At 43.8% G+C, this 22,783-nt stretch overlaps 1 protein-coding gene across 4 annotated transcripts in view; it reads right to left on the bottom strand.

Annotated features, from left to right (window-relative positions):
- LOC122927047 overlaps positions 1–22,783 on the bottom strand; it is a 126,041-nt gene that overhangs the window by 33,296 nt on the left and 69,962 nt on the right. For all 4 annotated transcript variants that reach the window (XM_044278602.1, XM_044278604.1, XM_044278603.1 and 1 more), the window contains one exon: positions 18,160–18,240. In XM_044278602.1, the coding sequence (XP_044134537.1) occupies positions 18,160–18,240 (81 nt within the window). The remainder of the gene's footprint in view (positions 1–18,159; positions 18,241–22,783) is intronic.

The raw sequence follows: 22,783 nt of genomic DNA, 5'->3' as shown, positions 1-22,783 counted from the left end.
TCCAAAACAGAGCCTGGAAACTATAGGCCGGTAAGTTTAACATCTGTTGTGGGTAAACTGTTTGAAGGTTTTCTAAGAGATGCTATCTTAGATCATCTCAACGGAAATAAAGCCATATCAGCATGGCTTCATGAGGGATCGGTCATGCCAAACTAATTTAATCAGTTTCTATGAGGAGATAAGTTCTAGACTTGACAGCGGCGAATCAATGGATGTCGTATATATGGACTTCTCCAAAGCATTTGACACTGTACCACATAAAAGGTTAGCATATAAAATGAGAATACTCGGACTGGGAGAAAACGTCTGTATGTGGGTAAGTAACTGGCTCAGTGATAGAAAACAGAGGGTGGTTATTAACGGTACATACTCAGATTGGGTCACTGTCACTAGTGGGGTACCTCAGGGGTCAGTATTGGAGGAGTCTCTAGTGAGGTACCTCAGGGGTCAGTATTGGGCCCTATTCTCTTCAATATATTTCTTAATGATCTTGTAGAAGGCTTGCATAGTAAAATATCAATTTTTTGCAGATGACACTAAACTGTGTAAAGTAATTAACACTGAAGAGGACAGTATACTGTATATATACTACAGAGGACAGTATACTGTATATATACTACAGAGGACTGTATACTACTACAGACGGATCTCGATAGATTAGAGGCTTGGGCAGATAAGTGGCAGATGAGGTTTAACATAGTGATGAGCGGCAGGGGTCATATTCGAGTTCACAATATTTAACAAATTTTTTACTCGAAAAATCGACAAGATAATGATCGTGTAATTTTACGAATTTTCATGATGCAAGTTTTTCAACTTACAACTATTAGACAAAGAAGATTATAGCACTATATTGGCTAAATTGCTCTATATTTGTTATTTTTTCGAATATTCGCTATATTGCTATATATTCTTGTTTTAGAATATTACAAATACAAGTTATAGCAATATAGAGAATATTTAAGAAAAAAACCGAATATAGAGCAATTTAGCTAATATAGTGCTATAATCTTCTTTGTCTAATAGTTGTAAGTTGAAAAATTTGCAATAAAAATTAGCATTACGAAAATTCGCATTACGAAAATTTGCAAACAACACTACTCCTAAAGTCAAATATACTGCAGCCTTCTTATTGGCCCACAAGCTATAAGCAGGGAGGGATCATGTGTACTGATTTAAAAAAAATGGGAATATTTGAAATTACGAATATATATCTCTATATTCGAAATATTCACAAATTTTCGAAGTACCTATATTCGCGATAAAAATTTGAAATTCGAATATTCGTGATCAACACTAGTTTAACAATGACAAATGTAAAGTTATGCACATGGGAAGGAATAATGCAAGTCACCCGTACATACTAAATGGTAAAACACTCAGTAACACTGACATGGAAAAAGATCTAGGAATTTTAATAAACATCAAACTAAGCTGCAAAAAACAGTGTCAGGCAGCTGCTGCCAAGGCCAATAAGATAATGGGTTGCATCAGAAGGGACATAGATGGCTGTTATAAGAACATAGTCCTACCACTTTACACATCACTAGTCAGACCACACATGGAGTACTGTGTACAGTTCTGGGCTCCAGTGAACAATGCAGACATAGCAGAGCTGGAGAGGGTCCAGAGGAGGGCAACTAAAGTAATAACTGGAATGGGGCAACTACAGTACCCTGAAAGATTATCAAAATTAGTGTTATTCACTTTAGAAAAAAGACGACTGAGGGGAGATCTAATTACTATGTATAAATATATCAGGGGTCAGTACAGATATCTCTCCCATCATCTATTTATCCCAAGGACTGTGACTGTGACGAGGGGACATCCTCTGCGTCTGGAGGAAAGAAGGTTTGTACACAAACATAGAAGAGGATTCTTTACGGTAAGAGCAGTGAGACTATGGAGCTCTCTGCCTGAGGAGGTGGTGATGGTGAGTACAATAAAGAAATTCAAGAGGGGCCTGGATGTATTTCTGGAGTGTAATAATATTACAGCTATAGCTACTAGAGAGAGATCGTTGATCCAGGGATTTATTCTGATTGCCTGATTGGAGTCGTTAATGAATTTTGTATTCCCCTAAAGTTGATTCCTCTGGATCAACTTGCAGGATGACAGGCCGAACTGGATGGACAAATGACTTTTTTTGGCCTTATGTACTATGTTACTATGTTACTAGTGAAAGGCCATAAACGATTTCTTGATGATACAAGCAGACAGAAGTACTTCTCTGTGTAACTTCAATGTTAGTCAGTGGCACTTCATGCGTAGCACCTGCTGTTTGCTCGTGCCCTTTGAGAAGGCCACTTTATTTGTCAGTCGCCAGGACTACGGGATTAACAACGTCATTCCATTACTTCATGTCCTGGAAAAGATGCTGGTAACTCTTGCTCGTCAGGGGACTGGATATGTGGCGCCTACATTTCACAGCCACATGAGCCCTGTCGGGGCTGAACTCGAGGAGGAGGAGGACATTAAAGCACAAGCAATGAGTAGCAAAATGTGTGGTTTCTCTACACAGGTGACAGGAGAGAAGAAGCAGGAGCAGCCAGAGGAGCTACAGGGTGATGAGGAAGACAAGACAGAGGACCCAGACACACCTTGGCAGTATGCAGTGAAAATGGAGGCAGGGAGTCCCTCTGAGTCACTTGCGCAAATGGCCCGATGTATGCTCGCATGCTTGCGTAGTGACAGCCGAATTGTCAGCATTCATTAGAGGGATGACTTCTGGCTCTCCACCTTGTTGAACCCTTGCTCCCAGTCCAAAATAGGGGCCTGTTTTACACCCGCTGAGAGGGAGGACAAAAGTGAACTACTATAGAGACATCCTATGTAGTCAGTTTGCCACTGCCTATGTGCGCCATCGTCCATCCTTTTGCAGATCTGACCGGGGGGCCCTCTGTGCTCATATTCCTCTGCCATGGCTGTTGTGGTAGTTTGGGGGGGGGGGGGGGGGTAGGAGCAGTTCCAGCTCCATCAGCAGCAACTTGAGTCAAGAGTCTCTGATGAGCAGTAGTGTTGATCGAGCACCAAAGTGCTTGGGTTCTCTGGTGCTCAAGTGCACCCGAGCAAAATGGAAGTCAATGGGAGAACCCGAGCATTAAACCAGGCACCCCCTGCTCTGAAGAGTGGAGGGTGTCTGGTTCACAGGAAAAGGTCAGAAATTGATGGACACACCACCGAAATGGTTCGGGAACAGCATGGGGAGGATGTCTGGATGCATCTTGGACTCCCAGGTCGCCGTTAGGAACGATGTTGTCCGATTAGTACGCAACTTTTACAGACTGACAATAATACGCACAAAACCGAAGAAAAATTTTAGAGGAAAAATTGTTAGGAGACATTCTTTCCTGTATATTTACTTGTATATTAAGTGCAAGTGCTGCCAAAAATTACAAGGAAGAGGCACTCCGATACAACCTGTATATCACATAAAGTAGGGGCTCAATTGGTCAGATAATGGGACTCCTACACTCATAAAGCCTATACCCTAAGTGAAAGGGCTGCCAAAAAAATAGGAACCGTCACGCCATTAGACTCTTTATTAGATATAAAGGAGGGCATCATACACACTCTTGAAAAATTATGATTGATGGCCTGCTGGTGACCCTCAAAAACATTACTAGCAAGGGCCTGCTGGAGACTATCTAAAACATTATGGGCGAGGGCCTGCTATTGATCTGACCATCCAAATCATTAGGTGTAAGGGTATGCTGTTGAGCTGACCCTCTAAAACATTAGGGGGAGAGTGCCTGCTGCTGATCTGACAATCTAAAACATTATGGGCAAGGGCCTGCTGCTGAGCTGACCCTCTAAAACATTAGGAGTGAGTGCCTGCTGCTGAGCTGACCATCTAAAACATTATGGTCGAGGGCCTTCTGCAGATCTGATCATCTAAAACATTAGGGGTGAGGGCCTGCTACTGAGCTGACCCTCTAAAACATTAGGGGCGAGTGCCTGCTGCTGATCTGACCATCTAAAGCAGTGGTTCTCAACCTTTCTAAAGCCGTGACCCCTTAATACAGTTCCTCATGTTGTGGTGACCCCCAACCATTACATTTTTTTCCTTGCTACGTCATAACTAATTTTGCTACTGTTATGAATTGTAATGTAAATATCTGATATGCAGGATGTATTTTTATTGCTACAAATTGAACATAATTAAAGCAGAGTAATTAATCACAAAGACAAAATGTTGGGTCCCCCTTAAATAAATAAATCAGTGGTGCTTCAAGTCCCCCCCAAATAAATAAATCAGCGGTGCTTCATGTCCCCCCAAATAAATTAAGCCTTGCTCAGCCAAATAATTAAAATAAAATTAGCCAGGCTCAATTAAATCATTGGTGGCAGTGGTGCTCAGCGGCGGTGTCATTAACGAAAAAACTCGGACCTCAGCAGACAGGCGGCCCAACTTACCCGTCCAGACGACAGGCTCCTTCAAGCACAGGCAGTGATAGGACATCACTTCCTGTGCGCGAGGATAAGGGGCCGCTGCCGTTGTGCGGGCGACCCACAATAGGAAGCCTCAGACGACCCCCCGGAAAGGGCCGATCGACCCCCAAAGGGGTCGCGACCCCTAGGTTGAGAACCACTGATCTAAAGCATTAGGGGTGAGGGTCTGCTGCTGAGTAGGGATGAGCGAACTCGAACTGTATAGTTCGGGTTCGTACCGAATTTTGGGGTGTCCGTTACACGGACCCGAACACGGACATTTTCGTAAAAGTCCGGGTTCGGGTTCGGTGTTCGTCGCTTTCTTGGCGCTTTTGTGACGCTTTCTTGGCGCTTTTTGAAAGGCTGCAAAGCAGCCAATCAACAAGCGTCATACTACTTGCCCCAAAAGGCCGTCACAGCCATGCCTACTATTGGCATGGCTGTGATTGGCCAGAGCACCATGTGACCCAGCCTCTATTTAAGCTGGAGTCACATATCGCCGCCCGTCACTCTGCTCTGATTAGCGTAGGGAGAGGTTGCGGCTGCGACAGTAGGGCGAGATTAGGCAGATTAACTCCTCCAAAGGACTTGATTATTGATCGATCTGCAGCTGTGGGTCATTGAGCTGCTGATACTCAATTGCTCACTGTTTTTAGGCTGCCCAGACCGTTTGTCAGTCACTTTTTTCTGGGGTGATCGGCGGCCATTTTGTGTCTTGTGGTGCGCCAGCACAAGCTGCCACCAAGTGCATTTAACCCTCAATGGTGTGGTTGTTTTTTGGCTAAAGCCTACATCAGGGTGAAGCTGTCACACCAAGTGCATTTAACCCTCAGTAGTGTGGTTGGTCAAGCTGTCACACCAAGTGCATTTAACCAGCAATAGTCTGTTTATTTTTTGGCCATATACTACATCAGGGGCAAGCTGCGCCCGTCACCAAGTGCATTTAACCCTCAATGGTGTGGTTGTTTTTTGGCTAAAGCCTACATCAGGGTGAAGCTGTCACACCAAGTGCATTTAACCCTCAGTAGTGTGGTTGGTCAAGCTGTCACACCAAGTGCATTTAACCAGCAATAGTCTGTTTATTTTTTGGCCATATACTACATCAGGGGCAAGCTGCGCCTGTCACCAAGTGCATTTAACCCTCAATGGTGTGGTTGTTTTTTGGCTAAAGCCTACATCAGGGTGAAGCTGTCACACCAAGTGCATTTAACCAGCAATAGTCTGTTCATTTTTTGGCCATATACTACATCAGGGGCAAGCTGCGCCCGTCACCAAGTGCATTTAACCCTCAGTAGTGTGGTTGGTCAAGCTGTGACACCAAGTGCATTTAACCAGCAATAGTCTGTTCATTTTTTGGCCATATACTACATCAGGGGCAAGCTGCGCCCGTCACCAAGTGCATTTAACCAGCAATAGTCTGTTCATTTTTTGGCCTTATACTACATCAGGGGCAAGCTGCGCCCGTCACCAAGTGCATTTAACCAGCAATAGTGTGGTTATTTTTTGGCCATATCCCAGTCTAATTCTGTCACTAAATCCATACCGGTCACCCAGCGCCTAAATACTAGGCCTCAAATTTATATCCCGCTGAATTTAAATACAATACATTGGGCCAAATAATATTTTTGTTGTTGTGGTGAACCATAACAATGAGGAAAACATCTAGTAAGGGACACGGACGTGGACATGGTCGTGTTGGTGTTAGTGGACCCTCTGGTGCTGGGAGAGGACGTGGCCGTTCTGCCACATCCACACGTCCTAGTGTACCAACTACCTCAGGTCCCAGTAGCCGCCAGAATTTACAGCGATATATGGTGGGGCCCAATGCCGTTCTAAGGATGGTAAGGCCTGAGCAGGTACAGGCATTAGTCAATTGGGTGGCCGACAGTGGATCCAGCACGTTCACATTATCTCCCACCCAGTCTTCTGCAGATAGCGCACAGATGGCGCCTGAAAACCAACCCCATCAGTCTGTCACATCACCCCCATGCATACCAGGGAAACTGTCTGAGCCTCAAGTTATGCAGCAGTCTCTTATGCTGTTTGAAGACTCCGCTGGCAGGGTTTCCCAAGGGCATCCACCTAGCCCTTCCCCAGCGGTGAAAGACATAGAATGCACTGACGCACAACCACTTATGTTTCCTGATGATGAGGACATGGGAATACCACCTCAGCATGTCTCTGATGATGACGAAACACAGGTGCCAACTGCTGCGTCTTTCTGCAGTGTGCAGACTGAACAGGAGGTCAGGGATCAAGATTGGGTGGAAGACGATGCAGGGGACGATGAGGTCCTAGACCCCACATGGAATGAAGGTCGTGCCACTGACTTTCACAGTTCGGAGGAAGAGGCAGTGGTGAGACCGAGCCAACAGCGTAGCAAAAGAGGGAGCAGTGGGCAAAAGCAGAACACCCGCCGCCAAGAGACTCCGCCTGCTACTGACCGCTGCCATCTGGGACCGAGCACCCCAAAGGCAGCTTCAAGGAGTTCCCTGGCATGGCACTTCTTCAAACAATGTGCTGACGACAAGACCCGAGTGGTTTGCACGCTGTGCCATCAGAGCCTGAAGCGAGGCATTAACGTTCTGAACCTGAGCACAACCTGCATAACCAGGCACCTGCATGCAAAGCATGAACTGCAGTGGAGTAAACACCTTAAAACCAAGGAAGTCACTCAGGCTCCCCCTGCTACCTCTTCTGCTGCTGCCGCCTCGGCCTATTCTGCTGCTGCCGCCTCGGCCTCTTCCTCCGCCTCTGGAGGAACGTTGGCACCTGCCGCCCAGCAAACAGGGGATGTACCACCAACACCACCACCACCACCTCCGTCACCAAGCGTCTCAACCATGTCACACGCCAGCGTTCAGCTCTCCATCTCACAAACATTTGATAGAAAGCGTAAATTCCCACCTAGCCACCCTCGATCCCTGGCCCTGAATGCCAGCATTTCTAAACTACTGGCCTAGGAAATGCTGTCATTTAGGCTGGTGGACACAGACAGCTTCAAACAGCTCATGTCGCTTGCTGTCCCACAGTATGTTGTTCCCAGCCGGCACTACTTCTCCAAGAGAGCCGTGCCTTCCCTGCACAACCAAGTATCCGATAAAATCAAGTGTGCACTGCGCAACGCCATCTGTAGCAAGGCCCACCTAACCACAGATACGTGGACCAGTAAGCACGGCCAGGGACGCTATATCTCCCTAACTGCACACTGGGTAAATGTAGTGGCAGCTGGGCCCCAGGCGGAGAGCTGTTTGGCGCACGTCCTTCCGCCTCCAAGGATCGCAGGGCAACATTCTTTGCCTCCTGTTGCCACCTCCTCCTTCTCGGCTTCCTCCTCCTCTTCTTCCACCTGCTCATCCGGTCAGCCACACACCTTCACCACCAACTTCAGCACAGCCCAGGGTAAACGTCAGCAGGCCATTCTGAAACTCATATGTTTGGGGGACAGGCCCCACACCGCACAGGAGTTGTGGCGGGGTATAGAACAACAGACCGACGAGTGGTTGCTGCCGGTGAGCCTCAAGCCCGGCCTGGTGGTGTGTGATAATGGGCGAAATCTCGTTGCAGCTCTGGGACTAGCCAATTTGACGCACATCCCTTGCTTGGCGCATGTGCTGAATTTGGTGGTGCAGAAGTTCATACACAACTACCCCGACATGTCAGAGCTGCTGCATAAAGTGCGGGCCGTCTGTTCGCGCTTCCGGCATTCACATCCTGCTGCTGCTCGCCTGTCTGCGCTACAGCGTAACTTTGGCCTTCCCGCTCACCGCCTCATATGCGACGTGCTAACCAGGTGGAACTCCACCTTGCACATGCTGGACAGACTGTGCGAGCAGCAGCAGGCCATAGTGGAGTTTCAGCTGCAGCACGCACGGGTCAGTCGCACTACAGAACAGCACCACTTCACCACCAATGACTGGGCCTCCATGCGAGACCTGTGTGCCCTGTTGCGCTGTTTCGAGTACTCCACCAACATGGCCAGTGGCGATGACGCCGTTATCAGCGTTACAATACCACTTCTATGTCTCCTTGAGAAAACACTTAGGGCGATGATGCAAGAGGAGGTGGCCCAGGAGGAGGAGGAGGAGGAGGAGGAGGAGGAGGAAGAGGGGTCATTTTTAGCACTTTCAGGCCAGTCTCTTCGAAGTGACTCAGAGGGAGGTTTTTGGCAACAGCAGAGGCCAGGTACAAATGTGGCCAGCCAGGGCCCACTACTGGAGGACGAGGAGGACGAGGACGAGGAGGAGGTGCAGGAGGATGAGGATGAAGCATGGTCACAGTGGGGTGGCACCCAACGCAGCTCGGGTCCATCACTGGTGCGTGGCTGGGGGGAAAGGCAGGACGATGACGATACGCCTCCCACAGAGGACAGCTTGTCCTTACCCCTGGGCAGCCTGGCACACATGAGCGACTACATGCTGCAGTGCCTGCGCAACGACAGCAGAGTTGCCCACATTTTAACCTGTGCGGACTACTGGGTTGCCACCCTGCTGGATCCACGCTACAAAGACAATGTGCCCACCTTACTTCCTGCACTGGAGCGTGATAGGAAGATGCGCGAGTACAAGCGCACGTTGGTAGACGCGCTACTGAGAGCATTCCCAAATGTCACATTGGAACAAGTGGAAGCCCAAGGCCAAGGCAGAGGAGGAGCAAGAGGTCGCCAAGGCAGCTGTGTCAATGCCAGCTCCTCTGAGGGCAGGGTTAGCATGGCAGAGATGTGGAAAAGTTTTGTCAACACGCCACAGCTAACTGCACCACCACCTGATACGCAACGTGTTAGCAGGAGGCAACATTTCACTAACATGGTGAAACAGTACGTGTGCACACCCCTCCACGTACTGACTGATGGTTCGGCCCCATTCAACTTCTGGGTCTCTAAATTGTCCACGTGGCCATAGCTAGCCTTTTATGCCTTGGAGGTGCTGGCCTGCCCGGCGGCCAGCGTTTTGTCTGAACGTGTATTTAGCACGGCAGGGGGCGTCATTACAGACAAACGCAGCCGCCTGTCTACAGCCAATGTGGACAAGCTGACGTTGATAAAAATGAACCAGGCATGGATCCCACAGGATCTGTCCGTCCCTTGTCCAGATTAGACATTAACTACCTCCCCTTAACCATATATTATTGGACTCCAGGGCACTTCCTCATTCAATCCTATTTTTATTTTCATTTTACCATTATATTGCGAGGCTACCCAAAGTTGAATGAACCTCTCCTCTGTCTGGGTGCCGGGGCCTAAATATATGCCAATGGACTGTTCCAATGTTGGGTGACGTGAAGTCTGATTCTCTGCTATGACATGCAGACTGATTCTCTGCTGACATGAAGCCAGATCCTCTGTGACGGGACCTCTCTCCTCTGCCTGGGTGCTGGGCCTAAATATATGCCAATGGACTGTTGCAGTGGTGGCTGACATGAAGCCTCATTCTCTGCTATGACATGCAGACTGATTCTCTGCTGACATGAAGCCAGATTGTCTGTTACGGGACCTCTCTCCTCTGCCTGGGTGCTGGGCCTAAATATATGCCAATGGACTGTTGCAGTGGTGGCTGACGTGAAGCCTCATTCTCTGCTATGACATGCAGACTAATTCTCTGCTGACATAAAGCCAGATTGTCTGTTACGGGACCTCTCTCCTCTGCCTGGGTGCTGGGCCTAAACTTATGAAAATGGACTCTTACAGTGGTGGGTGACGTGAAGCCTCATTCTCTGCTATGACATGCAGACTAATTCTCTGCTGACATGAAGCCAGATTGTCTGTTACGGGACCTCTCTCCTCTGCCTGGGTGCTGGGCCTAAATTTATGACAATGGACTGTTGCAGTGGTGGGTGACGTGAAGCCTGATTCTCTGCTATGACATGCAGACTGATTCTCTGCTGACATGAAGCCAGATTGTCTGTTACGGGACCTCTCTCCTCTGCCTGTGTACTGGGCCTAAATATATGCCAATGGACTGTTGCAGTGGTGGCTGACGTGAAGCCTCATTCTCTGCTAGACTGATTCTCTGCTGACATGAAGCCAGAGTGTCTGTTACGGGACCTCTCTCCTCTGCCTGGGTGCTGGGCCTAAATATATGCCAATGGACTGTTGCAGTGGTGGCTGACGTGAAGCCTCATTCTCTGCTATGACATGCAGACTAATTCTCTGCTGACATGAAGCCAGATTGTCTGTTATGGCACCTCTCTCCTCTGCCTGGGTGCTGGGCCTAAACTTATGAAAATGGACTCTTACAGTGGTGGGTGACGTGAAGCCTCATTCTCTGCTATGACATGCAGACTAATTCTCTGCTGACATGAAGCCAGATTGTCTGTTACGGGACCTCTCTGCTCTGCCTGTGTGCTAGGCCTAAATATATGCCAATGGACTGTTGCAGTGGTGGGTGACGTGAAGCCTCATTCTCTGCTATGACATGCAGACTGATTCTCTGCTGACATGAAGCCAGAGTGTCTGTTACGGGACCTCTCTCCTCTGCCTGGGTGCTGGGCCTAAATATATGCCAATGGACTGTTGCAGTGGTGGCTGACGTGAAGCCTCATTCTCTACTATGACATGCAGACTAATTCTCTGCTGACATGAAGCCAGATTGTCTGTTACGGGACCTCTCTCCTCTGCCTGGGTGCTGGGCCTAAACTTATGAAAATGGACTCTTACAGTGGTGGTTGACGTGAAGCCTCATTCTCTGCTATGACATGCAGACTGATTTTCTGCTGACATGAAGCCAGATTGTCTGTTACGGGACCTCTCTCCTCTGCCTGTGTATTGGGCCTAAATATATGCCAATGGACTGTTGCAGTGGTGGCTGACGTGAAGCCTCATTCTCTGCTATGACATGCAGACTAATTCTCTGCTGACATGTAGCCAGATCCTCTGTTACGGGACCTCTCTCCTCTGCCTGGGTGCTGGGCCTAAATTTATGACAATGGACTGTTGCAGTGGTGGCTGACGTGAAGCCTGATTCTCTGCTATGACATGAAGACTGATTCTCTGCTGACATGAAGCCAGATTGTCTGTTACGGGACCTCTCTCCTCTGCCTGGGTGCTGGGCCTAAATATATGCCAATGGACTGTTGCAGTGGTGGCTGACGTGAAGCCTCATTCTCTGCTATGACATGCAGACTAATTCTCTGCTGACATGAAGCCAGATTCTGTTTTAATTCATTTCCCTATCCACATTTGTTTGCAGGGGATTTACCTACATGTTGCTGCCTTTTGCAGCCCTCTAGCCCTTTCCTGGGCTGTTTTACAGCCTTTTTAGTGCCGAAAAGTTCGGGTCCCCATTGACTTCAATGGGGTTCGGGTTCGGGACGAAGTTCGGATCGGGTTCGGATCCCGAACCCGAACATTTTCGGGAAGTTCGGCCGAACTTCTCGAACCCGAACATCCAGGTGTTCGCTCAACTCTACTGCTGAGCTGACCCTCCAAAACATTTGGAGCGAGTGCAGCCTAATAAGCATGTTGATATGATTGAGGAGGAGGACGAGAATGGGAAGATTAAACCATATACCCTTTTTGTGGTGGAAGGGGTGCATGGGAATACAGTGTATTCAATAGACCATGATATTTAGGATGCACAAACATTATACTGGACATGTAGCGCAGGTAATATCGCTGTCACCAGTGGCTAATATATATTTTTTTACTGAATGTGACAGATATTTAGGATGCGCAAATGTTATACTGGACACGTAGCGCAGGTAAGGTCGCTGTCACCAGCTGCTAGTAAAACATTTAGAATTAATCACTGGGGGGGCGGAGCTAGTACCGGAGCTGAATGGCCGCATCTTGCTGAGCTCCGTACACAGACCTGCTGGGATTTAAGCATATGCAAGCTAAATCATGGTCAAAATCGGATGACAAAGTCAGGGATGGCAAAATTTCTCAAAAAACAAGCTGTAGGCCCAGGAGTTAAAGATTCCAAAATGGCGCCGCTGAATGACCACGCTCCTGACAGCGGAGAAGAAGGTCAGTCTGAGGGGGAAAGTGATGTGGGGGACATGGGATCTCCCCGAGCCTTACCTGTGTCCAGAAGATTTATAAAACAAGCACTAGCTGAAGCTTTACTCCCGCTGAAGCAGGAGATATCTGTCCTGACCCAGGAAATTCAACATGTGGGTCACAGAGTTGAAACACTGGAGACTACTCAGGCAGCCACACTTGAACATAGTGCAGCGATGGCTCAATCCCTCTCCGTCTGCCAGTCACATATTAACACCTTGTATGTGAACTTGGAAGACCAAGAAAATCGCAGTCGAAGAAATAATCTGCGTTTTAGAGGAATACCGGAATCGGTGGCTAATGAAGAAATTATATAAAGTACAAGAGTGAGGAGGCTCTCTATTATCAAGAGGATGGAATATGGTGCTCAATCCAAACAGAGCGTACCCAACGCTTGTAGTGGGGAATATAAGAGTAAAAATATAGGGATGGCACTCAAAACAATTGGGGTGTACGGAAAGGTATATTTAATATGGAATAGCTGGATATGCTAAAAAATCTTAGATATAAAAGGACATAGTATTAATATCAGGATAAAAAAGACATAGTGATATATGGTAGAAATGATAAGTCAATTTAGTGAAATCCTGCTGGAAACCAAGAAGCCAGTCTCATAAGCCTGTTGGAGGAAAGTCCGATCTAATATTGTGTTGACCAATAATAAAAATAAATATGAGCCGCTGACCAGCTCACCAACAGCCGCCAGGAGGGTAATGTACCTGCTTACAAAGCAGCTTTTATCCCACAGCCTACGATTATTGAACCTGTGAATTACCACCAAGAACAAAATCGGATGTGAATGTTGCCGCCTAGCATATCAATTGGGGTTCTATTGTTTCACCCCTTATAGAAAGTCATCAACCTCTCAGTCCATATCAGGACACTGTATTTCCTCACCGGATACCATGATATGAGACTGGACTTTTTCTCCCAACAGGCTCACAAGACTTTCTTTCCCTCCTTCCAGCAGGATTCTTCTTTTTTTCCAGCAGGATTTTATACAATTGTTATCCTATTGTATCTAGATACTCATATTTATTTTTATTATTGGTCAACACAATATTAGATCAGACTTTCCTCCAACAGGCTTATGAGACTGGCTTCTTGGTTTCCAGCAGGATTTCACTAAATTGACTTATCATTTCTACCATATATCACTATGTCTTTTTTATCCTGATATTAATACTATGTCCTTTTACATCTAAGATTTTTTTTATTTTCGTTGTACGCCACTATTTTTAGCATATCCAGCTATTCCATATTAAATATACCTTTCCGTACACCCCAATTGTTTTGAGTGCCATCCCTATATTTTTACCCTAATGAAGAAATCATACCTGCGATCAAATGTATCACATCCTCGCTCCAAGGAAGCAAAGATTTCTCAAGCCTTATAATCGAAAGAGCCCATAGAGCTCTCAGACCAAAGCCGAAAAGTAATGAACCACCCAGGGACATTATCTGTCGCTTTCTGAACTTTGTGGATAAGGTTTTCTGAGGCTCCAGTTATAGGGGTAAGATCAGATGATTATGCGTGTACTTTATTCTCCAAGCTCTAACTTTTCATTATGCACAAGTTACAAGTACTTTTATATGCACTCAGCAACTTGCTATTGGCAGTGTTAAATGGGTTGCATGGGTTCAGAGCCGAACCCGGAGATATCCCCTTCTTCACCCTGGCAGCCCCTCTGAGTAGAGGATTGGAGCATTTCATGTTTTACAGGCTTAGGCAGAGCTAAAGCCTTCCGATTAGTGCAGATGACGTCACCGGGAACACTGCTAGGTGACTTTTCACTAGTTACCATTATTGGCTTCTTTATGATATGAATATCTTCTGTTGTGTTCAATGGTGGTTGTCACTGTTCTGTGCATCCTGGCCTCAGATACTTGTGGGTGGGAATTAGTTCAAACGTTCTCACCTCAGTTCAGTAATTGCAAGTGTTAATGTTCCCTGGTCTTGTGCCTGCAGCTGTTTGACTAATGAATTTGTCAAATCTGCTATATATGTTCTTAATGCTGTGTCCTCTTCCTGACTGTGTAACAAGTGCTGCTGGATCTGTTCTGATTCTGAGTTTGGTCAGCGACTGAGCTTTTTCTATCTGTCGTCAGACATTGTCTGTTGCCTGCGTGTGTCTGAATTTTGTCCTAGTTCTAGTTGCCATGTTCTTGAGTCTGTTCCACCTCGCACAGTTTTTGAATCTGTTTTCTTTAGATCTGTGTTTGTTCCTTGCATTTTGTATGCGTGTGGTCTGAATTCTGACTTTGTTCTTTTTGGCATTTCCCTGTGTCTGATATGTTCAGGATGTGTTTGTTTCTGTATTTTGACCTACTGTACGTGTAGTTCCATCTGTCAATTACCCTGTGTTTGTTCCGTTGATTTCTATACACTCTGCCTGATCTTGTCTGTGATCCAGAGTCTATTTAGCATGTACTCTGCCAGTCTACCCATTACTTCTAGTTCTGCCTTTGCACTATGCCTGTCCCTCTGTGCCTTGTACTGGATTACCTGACCTTGTGTGTCGGCTGCCATCTACACGGGGGGCCAGATTCCTGTATAGGATTTAGAGTGTGAAAACCATGGGACCGCTAGGATAATGCCCTCACAACCATTGTCCATAACCCACTGATCCTTCCATCATGTGCTTGACTGTGATCTGTATTTTCCAGTATCTGCTGTGTCTGAAATGTCTTCTGAAATGATGTTTTCTGAAACTTTCGTATGTATGTCTGGTATGTCTGAACTGTTTCCTGCAGCACGTTTCTGCTACTTGTGTGTTTTTGGATGAGGGTCTAGAGGTGGTAAGGGACCCCAGTAAGGTTTAATATACCTTGTAGACCTCTTCTGTTGGTAAGGGTTTACAAGGGTTTAAGCGACAACCTGAGAGCTACTTTTGTTGGTAAGTGGCCCAAGAGGTTCAAGCTATAGCCTATACCAAGTGAGCCACTTGGGTGGGAAAACTCAAGGGTTTAAGCTATGTTCCTGTACTATGTACCCTTTTTTTTGTTACTGATCAAAGAAGAGAGTGCGTAAAGAAGGGGTTACTGTTACAATAGCATTTCACTTGTCACCATTGTACTATTCACGCAGGCATCAGCTTCTTGCGGGTCTGAATTTAGACCATTGTATTCAATGGTGGTTGTATTTGACCATTGTATTAATGTTGCCACTCACTGTGCATCCTGGCCTTGGTTACTTGTGGCTGTGAATTAGTGCCAATGTGTTTTGTATCCCTCCTTAGTTCAGTAATTGTGAGGGTTAATGTTCCCTAGCTTCTGACCTGGTTCAAATTACTCTGTGTTTGTTTCCTTGACTTGTATGCACTCTGTTTGCCTGATTTTGTCTGTGATCCAAAGTCTAGTTCTTGGATTTGCATGTACTCCACTAGTCTGTCTATTACTAGTTCTGTCTGTGCATGTTGTCTGTCACTCTATGCCTTGTATTGGAGTCTCTAAACTTGCGTGTCTGCTGCCAACTACACTGGGACTATTTTAAGAGGCAGTGGCTTGGTGGTTCCCCTGCAGTGAAGACCAGATATCTGTATAGGGGTTTAAGGGTGAAAAACAGGGTGTTGTCAGGACAGGTCTAGCTCAACATCAGACTGGTTAGTTGGCACAGGGGTCCCATAACGATTGCTTGTAACAGCAATTTATGGCATGATTTCTTATGCTGCATACAATGGAGCAGATGAATTCACCTTTTCAGTTACCATGCAGTCTCCATAGTGTAGATTAGTGGTAGACAGTAAAGACACTTCCTCCTTACCTGTATGACTAGTCCCTGTGAACTGCAATTGCTTTGAGTAGGCTCAGTTTTGCTTGCTACATCATTCCCTTTGGCCACCTATATCATAATAGTCTGGTAGGGGTGATGGTTGATGACAACATGTTGGTTGTACAGGCTATAGTTTTATATTAAAATATATTAACTTTATTTATGTCTTCTCATTTTTTTCAGTAAAGAGGTTTTCTGGAAGTAAAGTATTGATGTCCTGCCCTGTCTCATTGGAGAGGCTCTGACTCCTAGCGGCCCTGCTGATCAGCTGTTTGATAAGGTAGTGGCACTCCAGTGAACATCTTCCTAGGCCAGTGACATAACATGGTCTACTGTATGTGCAGTTCAGTCCCATTCATGAGTAGTGTATATCCCAAATTTTCCATGCAAATGTTTTTTCAGCTGAAAAACAAGGCAGATTCTGCTCACTTGCATGTCTTTCCCATATGCCCATGTTTCTGCAAATGAGTTTTTACATGATAAAACTGTATAGAAAGGTTATTGAATATTATGTTAGGATCAGAAAACTTGTTGTCCCCCTAATGATATTGATCTAGGTGTGCAGGTCCACCCAATCCATCCAACAGATGTCAAGCAACTTTGAGGCTTACTGGCTCTCAGTCAGATGAGAGCTGGTTTGGAATGTCTCATAGTGCACAAGGCTGCCATTGTAAGGTATGATGGCTGTTATCTGTCTTATGTATAGATTGTTGGCTTCCACATACCAGGCTTTTGGCATTTAGCCTTTGTGTGGTTGTCTATTGTATGTCATAGATAATAGGAGTCCAAGACACATCCAGCCATCCTCTTAATGCTGTTTCCAAACCATTTTGATGGAGTTTCCATCAATTTCTAACCTTTTTGTGAACCATACACCCTCTGTTCTTCAGAGCAGGGGGTGCCTGGTTTGATGCTCGGGTCTCCCATTGACTTTCATTGTATTAATTTGTACTTGAGCACCTGCAGTATTTGGCTGAGCACTGCAATGTGCAGAGCATTAGTAATGAGCGGCAGGGGTCATATTCAAATTTGCGATATTCGTCGAATATTCGAAAATTCACAATTTTTTTTACTTGAAAAATCGGCAAGGTAATGATTGCATTTTGAATATTCGCTATATTGCTATAACTTAGTTTTTTCGAATACTCGTAATATTCTAAAACAAGAATATATAGCAATATAGCGAATATTCAAAAAACAAATATTGAGCAATTTAGCTAATATAGTGCTATAATCTTTTTTTATAGTTGTAATTTTTTTCCAATCTGAACTTCAGATGAGAAAAAAATTACAACTATTAGACAAAGAAGATTATAGCACTATATTAGCTAGATTCCTCTATATTCGTTTTTTTCGAATATTCGCTATATTGCTATAACTTCGTTTTTTTGAATATTCATAATATTCTAAAACAAGAATATATAGCAATTTAGCGAATATTTGAAAAAAAAACCTAATATAGAGCAATTTAGTTAATATAGTGCTATAATCTTCTTTGTCTAATAGTTGTAATTTTTTTCTCATCTGAAGTTCGAAAAAACTAATATAGAGTAAAATTCGCAAACACTACTACTTCTAAAGTCAAGTATATTGCAGACTTCTCATTGGCCCACAAGCTAGAAGAAGGGAGGGATCATGTGTACTGATAAAAAAAAAAAAAGTTTTTTTTTCCGAATATTCGAAATTACTCATATATAACTATATTCAAAATATTTGCGAATTTTTGAAGTACCTATATTCGCAATAAAATTCGAATATTCGTGATCAACAATACAGAGCATAGCAGTTCGTCCGAGCATGCTCGCTCAACGCTAGTGAGGCCCCGTCACCTCACCCCCTCTAGAAAGCTCAACAAGTGGAGGAAACCAGTGCCACTCATATTCTAGGACAGGCTGCTGGCAGCCATTTTAAATCATTCCCAGAGAACCCCTTTAATAATGTCTGTACAGCAGTTTACCTTTTTGATATGGATTCAAGGCGAAATCAGAATCCTCACTTCTGAAGAGATCATAATTTTCATGAGGGTCAGACTGTGTATCTAAGAACAAGCAGACAGAACATTGGATGTAATTAATATCACATGTTAACAAAAAATCAAGAGCACTAAAGTTGTATAAATCCCCACAATACTAAAACAATGATTTATTTCCCAGCTAGCATTCTCTACCTAATTCTGAAAGGGAATCTATTAGCACATGCATTCTGTCTGAGAGCAGCATAAATTAGTAACCATAAAAGACATATATTAGATACAATGTTACCTTATTAAACCAAGAATTTGCCACTAAACATAGAAAACCTAAACTATTCCCAGTATAAAAAAATAACTTAAAAAATGTTATACATTACTTTATTGATTAATAAAATTTAGCTAATTACTCAAATGTCATTATATCAGATACAATTAATGTTAGATTGGCTGCTACAGTACCTAACATGGTTATGGATTAGCATGACTAAAGAGAGTGCTACAAAGATACATCAATAATGACTAGAGATGAGTGAATCAAATTTCACAAATAGGATAAATTCAATTTGCCGCAAAGCCGAATTTCCTCGTGCTTTGTGGTAGTGAATCGATTTAACCTGAAATAGTGTAAAAAAATAAAATAAAATACCTCCTCCATTTACTCACGAGAAACCACCCCCCGCCATCTTGATTGAAGATCTCTGCCAAAATCTTGTCCATGGTGACGTACAGCATGACGTCACCACGCCGGCAAGCGTGACAAAGTCATCTCGGGCCGCACGAGATTTCGCTCCAGATCTTCAAGCAAGATGGCGGTGGCTGGCCCGTTGCGAGCAAATGGAGGCAGTAAGTATGATTTAATTAGTTTTTTCTCTAAATTTCACACGCTTTTTACTCTCAGATGTTGCGATCATGTATAAACACAGGATATGAGGGGTAGAATGATGGGGAGCGGTGGTATCGCCGTTCCCTGTCATGGCACTCGCTACTCACAAATAAAAAAGTCATTTTTGTAAAATTCGGAGGAGCACCCGAGTTGAATTTCCCAATACTTCACTCATCTCTAATAATGACCAATAAATATATTCAAAAAGTGCAAATGCAGGATTAATTCATAAAAAATATGAATTAATCAAACCTTATGTGGCTACAATAGTTCACTTCTCCAACAAACAAAACACAGCAAAGTGACCAAAAATAATGACTAGAGAGGAACGAAGTATTGAAAACTTTGATTCGGCTGCTTCACCGAATTTTACAAAAAAATTGCTTTGTGACGAATTACCTCTGAGCTGATCGCCGCATCTGATAGTAATAACAGTGTAAAATTTTAAAAATTCATAAAATCATACTTACCATACTTACCTTCTTCATTATAGATCCAGCAAGAAATCTCATGTGGCCTGTGATGACGTCATCACATCAGCCAACATGGTGATGTCATACGTCACTGAACATGGGATTTCGAGCGGGATCTTCAATCAAGATGGCAGCAGCCAGCTCTTCACGCTCAAATGGATGATGTCAGTATGATTTTTTAAATTTTTTACTGCCATTCAGGGAAAAACAATTTTTTTTACCACAAAGGAAATTCCGCTTCACAGTGAATCAAATTTTCCCTGAAATTCGGATCAAACTCCGCTTTGTGGAGTTCGATTCGCCCCACACTAATAATGATGTGCTACAATGTCCAAAACAGACTGGAATGCCATTAGATAATATTAATTTTGTGAAACGCGTCAAGGTGTAAAGGAACCGCACTACAGTATAGCATGTCTCATGCTTTTTATTTTGTACATGCACCTCACTGGGTAATATGTGCTGGGTTTTGTTTGTTGGAGAAAAGGACTATTACACTCTCATAAGGTTAGATTAATTATTATTGTTTTCATTAACCCCTTCACTCCGATTCACTTTTTATCTTAAATCACAGGCAGATTTTTGCAAATCTGACATGCTTCACTTTATATGGCAATAACTTTGGAATGCTTTTACTTATCCAAGCTATTCTGAGATTGCTTTCTCATGACACATTGTACTTCATGACAGTGAAAAATTTGAGTTGGTATATTTCACCTTTATTTATAAAATAATCCCAAATTTACCAAAGATTTTGAAAAAAATCTAAATTTTCTACATTTGAATTTCTGTACTTTTAAGACAGATAGTAATACCACATAAAATAGTTATCAATCAACATACCCCATAAGTCTACTTTATGTTGACATATTTTCATAAATGTCATTTAATTTTTTTTAGGACGCTAGAAGGCTTCAAATTTCAGAAGCAATTTTTCTAATTTTCACCAATATTTCCAAAACAATTTTTTTAAGCACCAATTCAGTTATAAAGTGATTTTGAGGTGCTTACGTAATGGAAACACCCCATAAATGACCTCATTTTAGAAACTACACCCCTCAAAATATTAAAAACTTTGTTAACCCTTGAGGTGTTTCACAAGAATGAAATGAAAATGGAGGTGAAATAAAATCTTGCAACACAGCAAAGGTTAACAGCAAAATAAACCTCAATATGCATTACTCTGATTCTGCAGTTTTCAGAAATACCCCATATGTGGCAGTAAACTGCTCTATGGGCATGTGCCAGTGGTCATAAGGAAAGCAGCGCCATATGGATTTTGGAGGCAGATTTTGCTAGAATGGTTTTAAGGCGCCATTTTGTATTTGAAAAGACCCTGGTATACCCCTACAGTAAAAACCCTCAAAAAGTAACACCATTTTCAAAACTACACCCCTTAAAGAATATATTAGGGGGTACTTAGCACTTTAACCCCCTAAGCGTTTTATGGAATATGAAAACACTTAATTGTGAAAATGAAAAGTTTCATTTATTCGAATAAAATGTTGTTTTAGCCCCAAATTTTTCATTTTCACCAGAAAAGCACCCCATAATTTGTTACCCATTTTCTTCTGAATACGGCAACACCACATATGTGGTGGTAAACTGCTGTGGGAGCGCATAGAAGGATTCAGAAAGGAAGGAGCGCCATATGGCTTTTGCAGCACAGATTTTGATGGCTTGGTTTATGGGTGCCATTGGTTTTCATTTTTTAAGTGATTATCTTATGGTGGTGGCTCATTTCTTGTGGGATGAGGTGACATTTTAATTGGTACTATTTTGGGGTACATAAGACTTTTTGATCACTTGGGATTGCACATTTTGTGAGACAAGGTGACAAAAAAATTGCTGTTTTGGCATATATTTCTTTAACATTTTTTTAGAGCATTCACCTGAGGGGCCATCTCATGTGATCATTTTATAGAGCAGGTTGTTACAGATGTCTGTAATACTCAATGTGTCTATTATTTTTTCTTTTTTTTTAAGTTTTACACAGTGAAAGCCTTTTTGAACAGAATAAAATCTTGTTTATGTGTTGTCATATTCTGAGAACCATATATTTTTTTTGGGGGGGAGAATGTCTTAGGTAGGGGCTCTTTTTTGTGGTTTGATTGGTACCATTTTGGGGTACATAAGACTTTTTGATCACTTGGTATTGCACTTTTTGTGAGACAAGGTGACAAAAAATGGTTGTTTTGGCATAGTTAAAAAAATAATAATTACAGCATTCACCTGAGGGGCCATCTCATGTGATAATTTTTTTAGAGCAGTTTGTTATGGCTGTGGTGATACCCAATGTGTCTATAATTATTTTCTTTGTTTTAAAGTTTTACACAGTGAAAGCCTTTTTGAACAGAATAAAATCTTGTTTTTGTGCTGACATTTTCTGAGAGCCATATTTATTTTAATTTTTCAGGCGATTGTCTTTGGTAGGGGCAATTTTTTGTGGTTTGATTGGTACCATTTTGGGGTACATAAGACTTTTTGATCACTTGGTATTACACTTTTTGTGAGGCAAGGTGTCCAGAAAATAGCTTTTTTTGGCACTGTTTATATTTAATTTTTTTTACGGCGTTCACCCTTGATGGGGTGGTTCATGTGATATTTTTATAGAGCCGGTGGATACAGAAGCGGCAATACCTAATACTGTATGTCTATTTTTTTCCCTATTTTTTGCAGTTTTTTTTTAAACTTTATTTTGGGAAAAGTAAAAAAAAAACAACTTTTCTCTAAACTTTTTTTTTCAGCTTTGAGACCCTTAACCCCCCTGCCACTTTCTTTTTTTACTTTTTAGTACGCGAACACCAGTGCCCCCACACACACGCACATACAATAAAGGTTTACAACCACGCACATACACACACATACCCATGGCCCGCCGGATGTTCTCGGTAGAGGAGGCATACGCCCAGATTGCCTCCGACTCCGAGAGCCCCAGTGAGGATGAGGATGACCCCACATTCCTCTTGTCATCCGCATCCTCCTCATCATCATCTGATGACGATGAGCCCCCAAGGCGGCGGAGACGCCGCCAGGCAGAGCCAAGGGCCCCACATGCTAGGGACCCTGTGGCCCACCCTAGTATGAGCCGCCCTGGGGCTTGTACTGGTTTCCCGGCCCACCAAATAAGCCCACTGGAGCCCCCTGTCAGTGAACTTAGCTGGTGTCCCCCAGTGGATTTTGAGCCCGAGATTTGGGATTTTGTTGGCAATCCAGGAATCCAGATTCCCACAGTGGGGTTTACTGAAATTGA

The sequence above is a fragment of the Bufo gargarizans genome, chromosome 2, assembly GCF_014858855.1.
Source record: "Bufo gargarizans isolate SCDJY-AF-19 chromosome 2, ASM1485885v1, whole genome shotgun sequence".
Taxonomy (NCBI): Eukaryota; Metazoa; Chordata; class Amphibia; order Anura; family Bufonidae; genus Bufo; species Bufo gargarizans.
The sequence above is the reverse complement of the archived record's forward strand: the minus strand, read 5'-3'. Positions and strand labels throughout refer to the sequence as shown.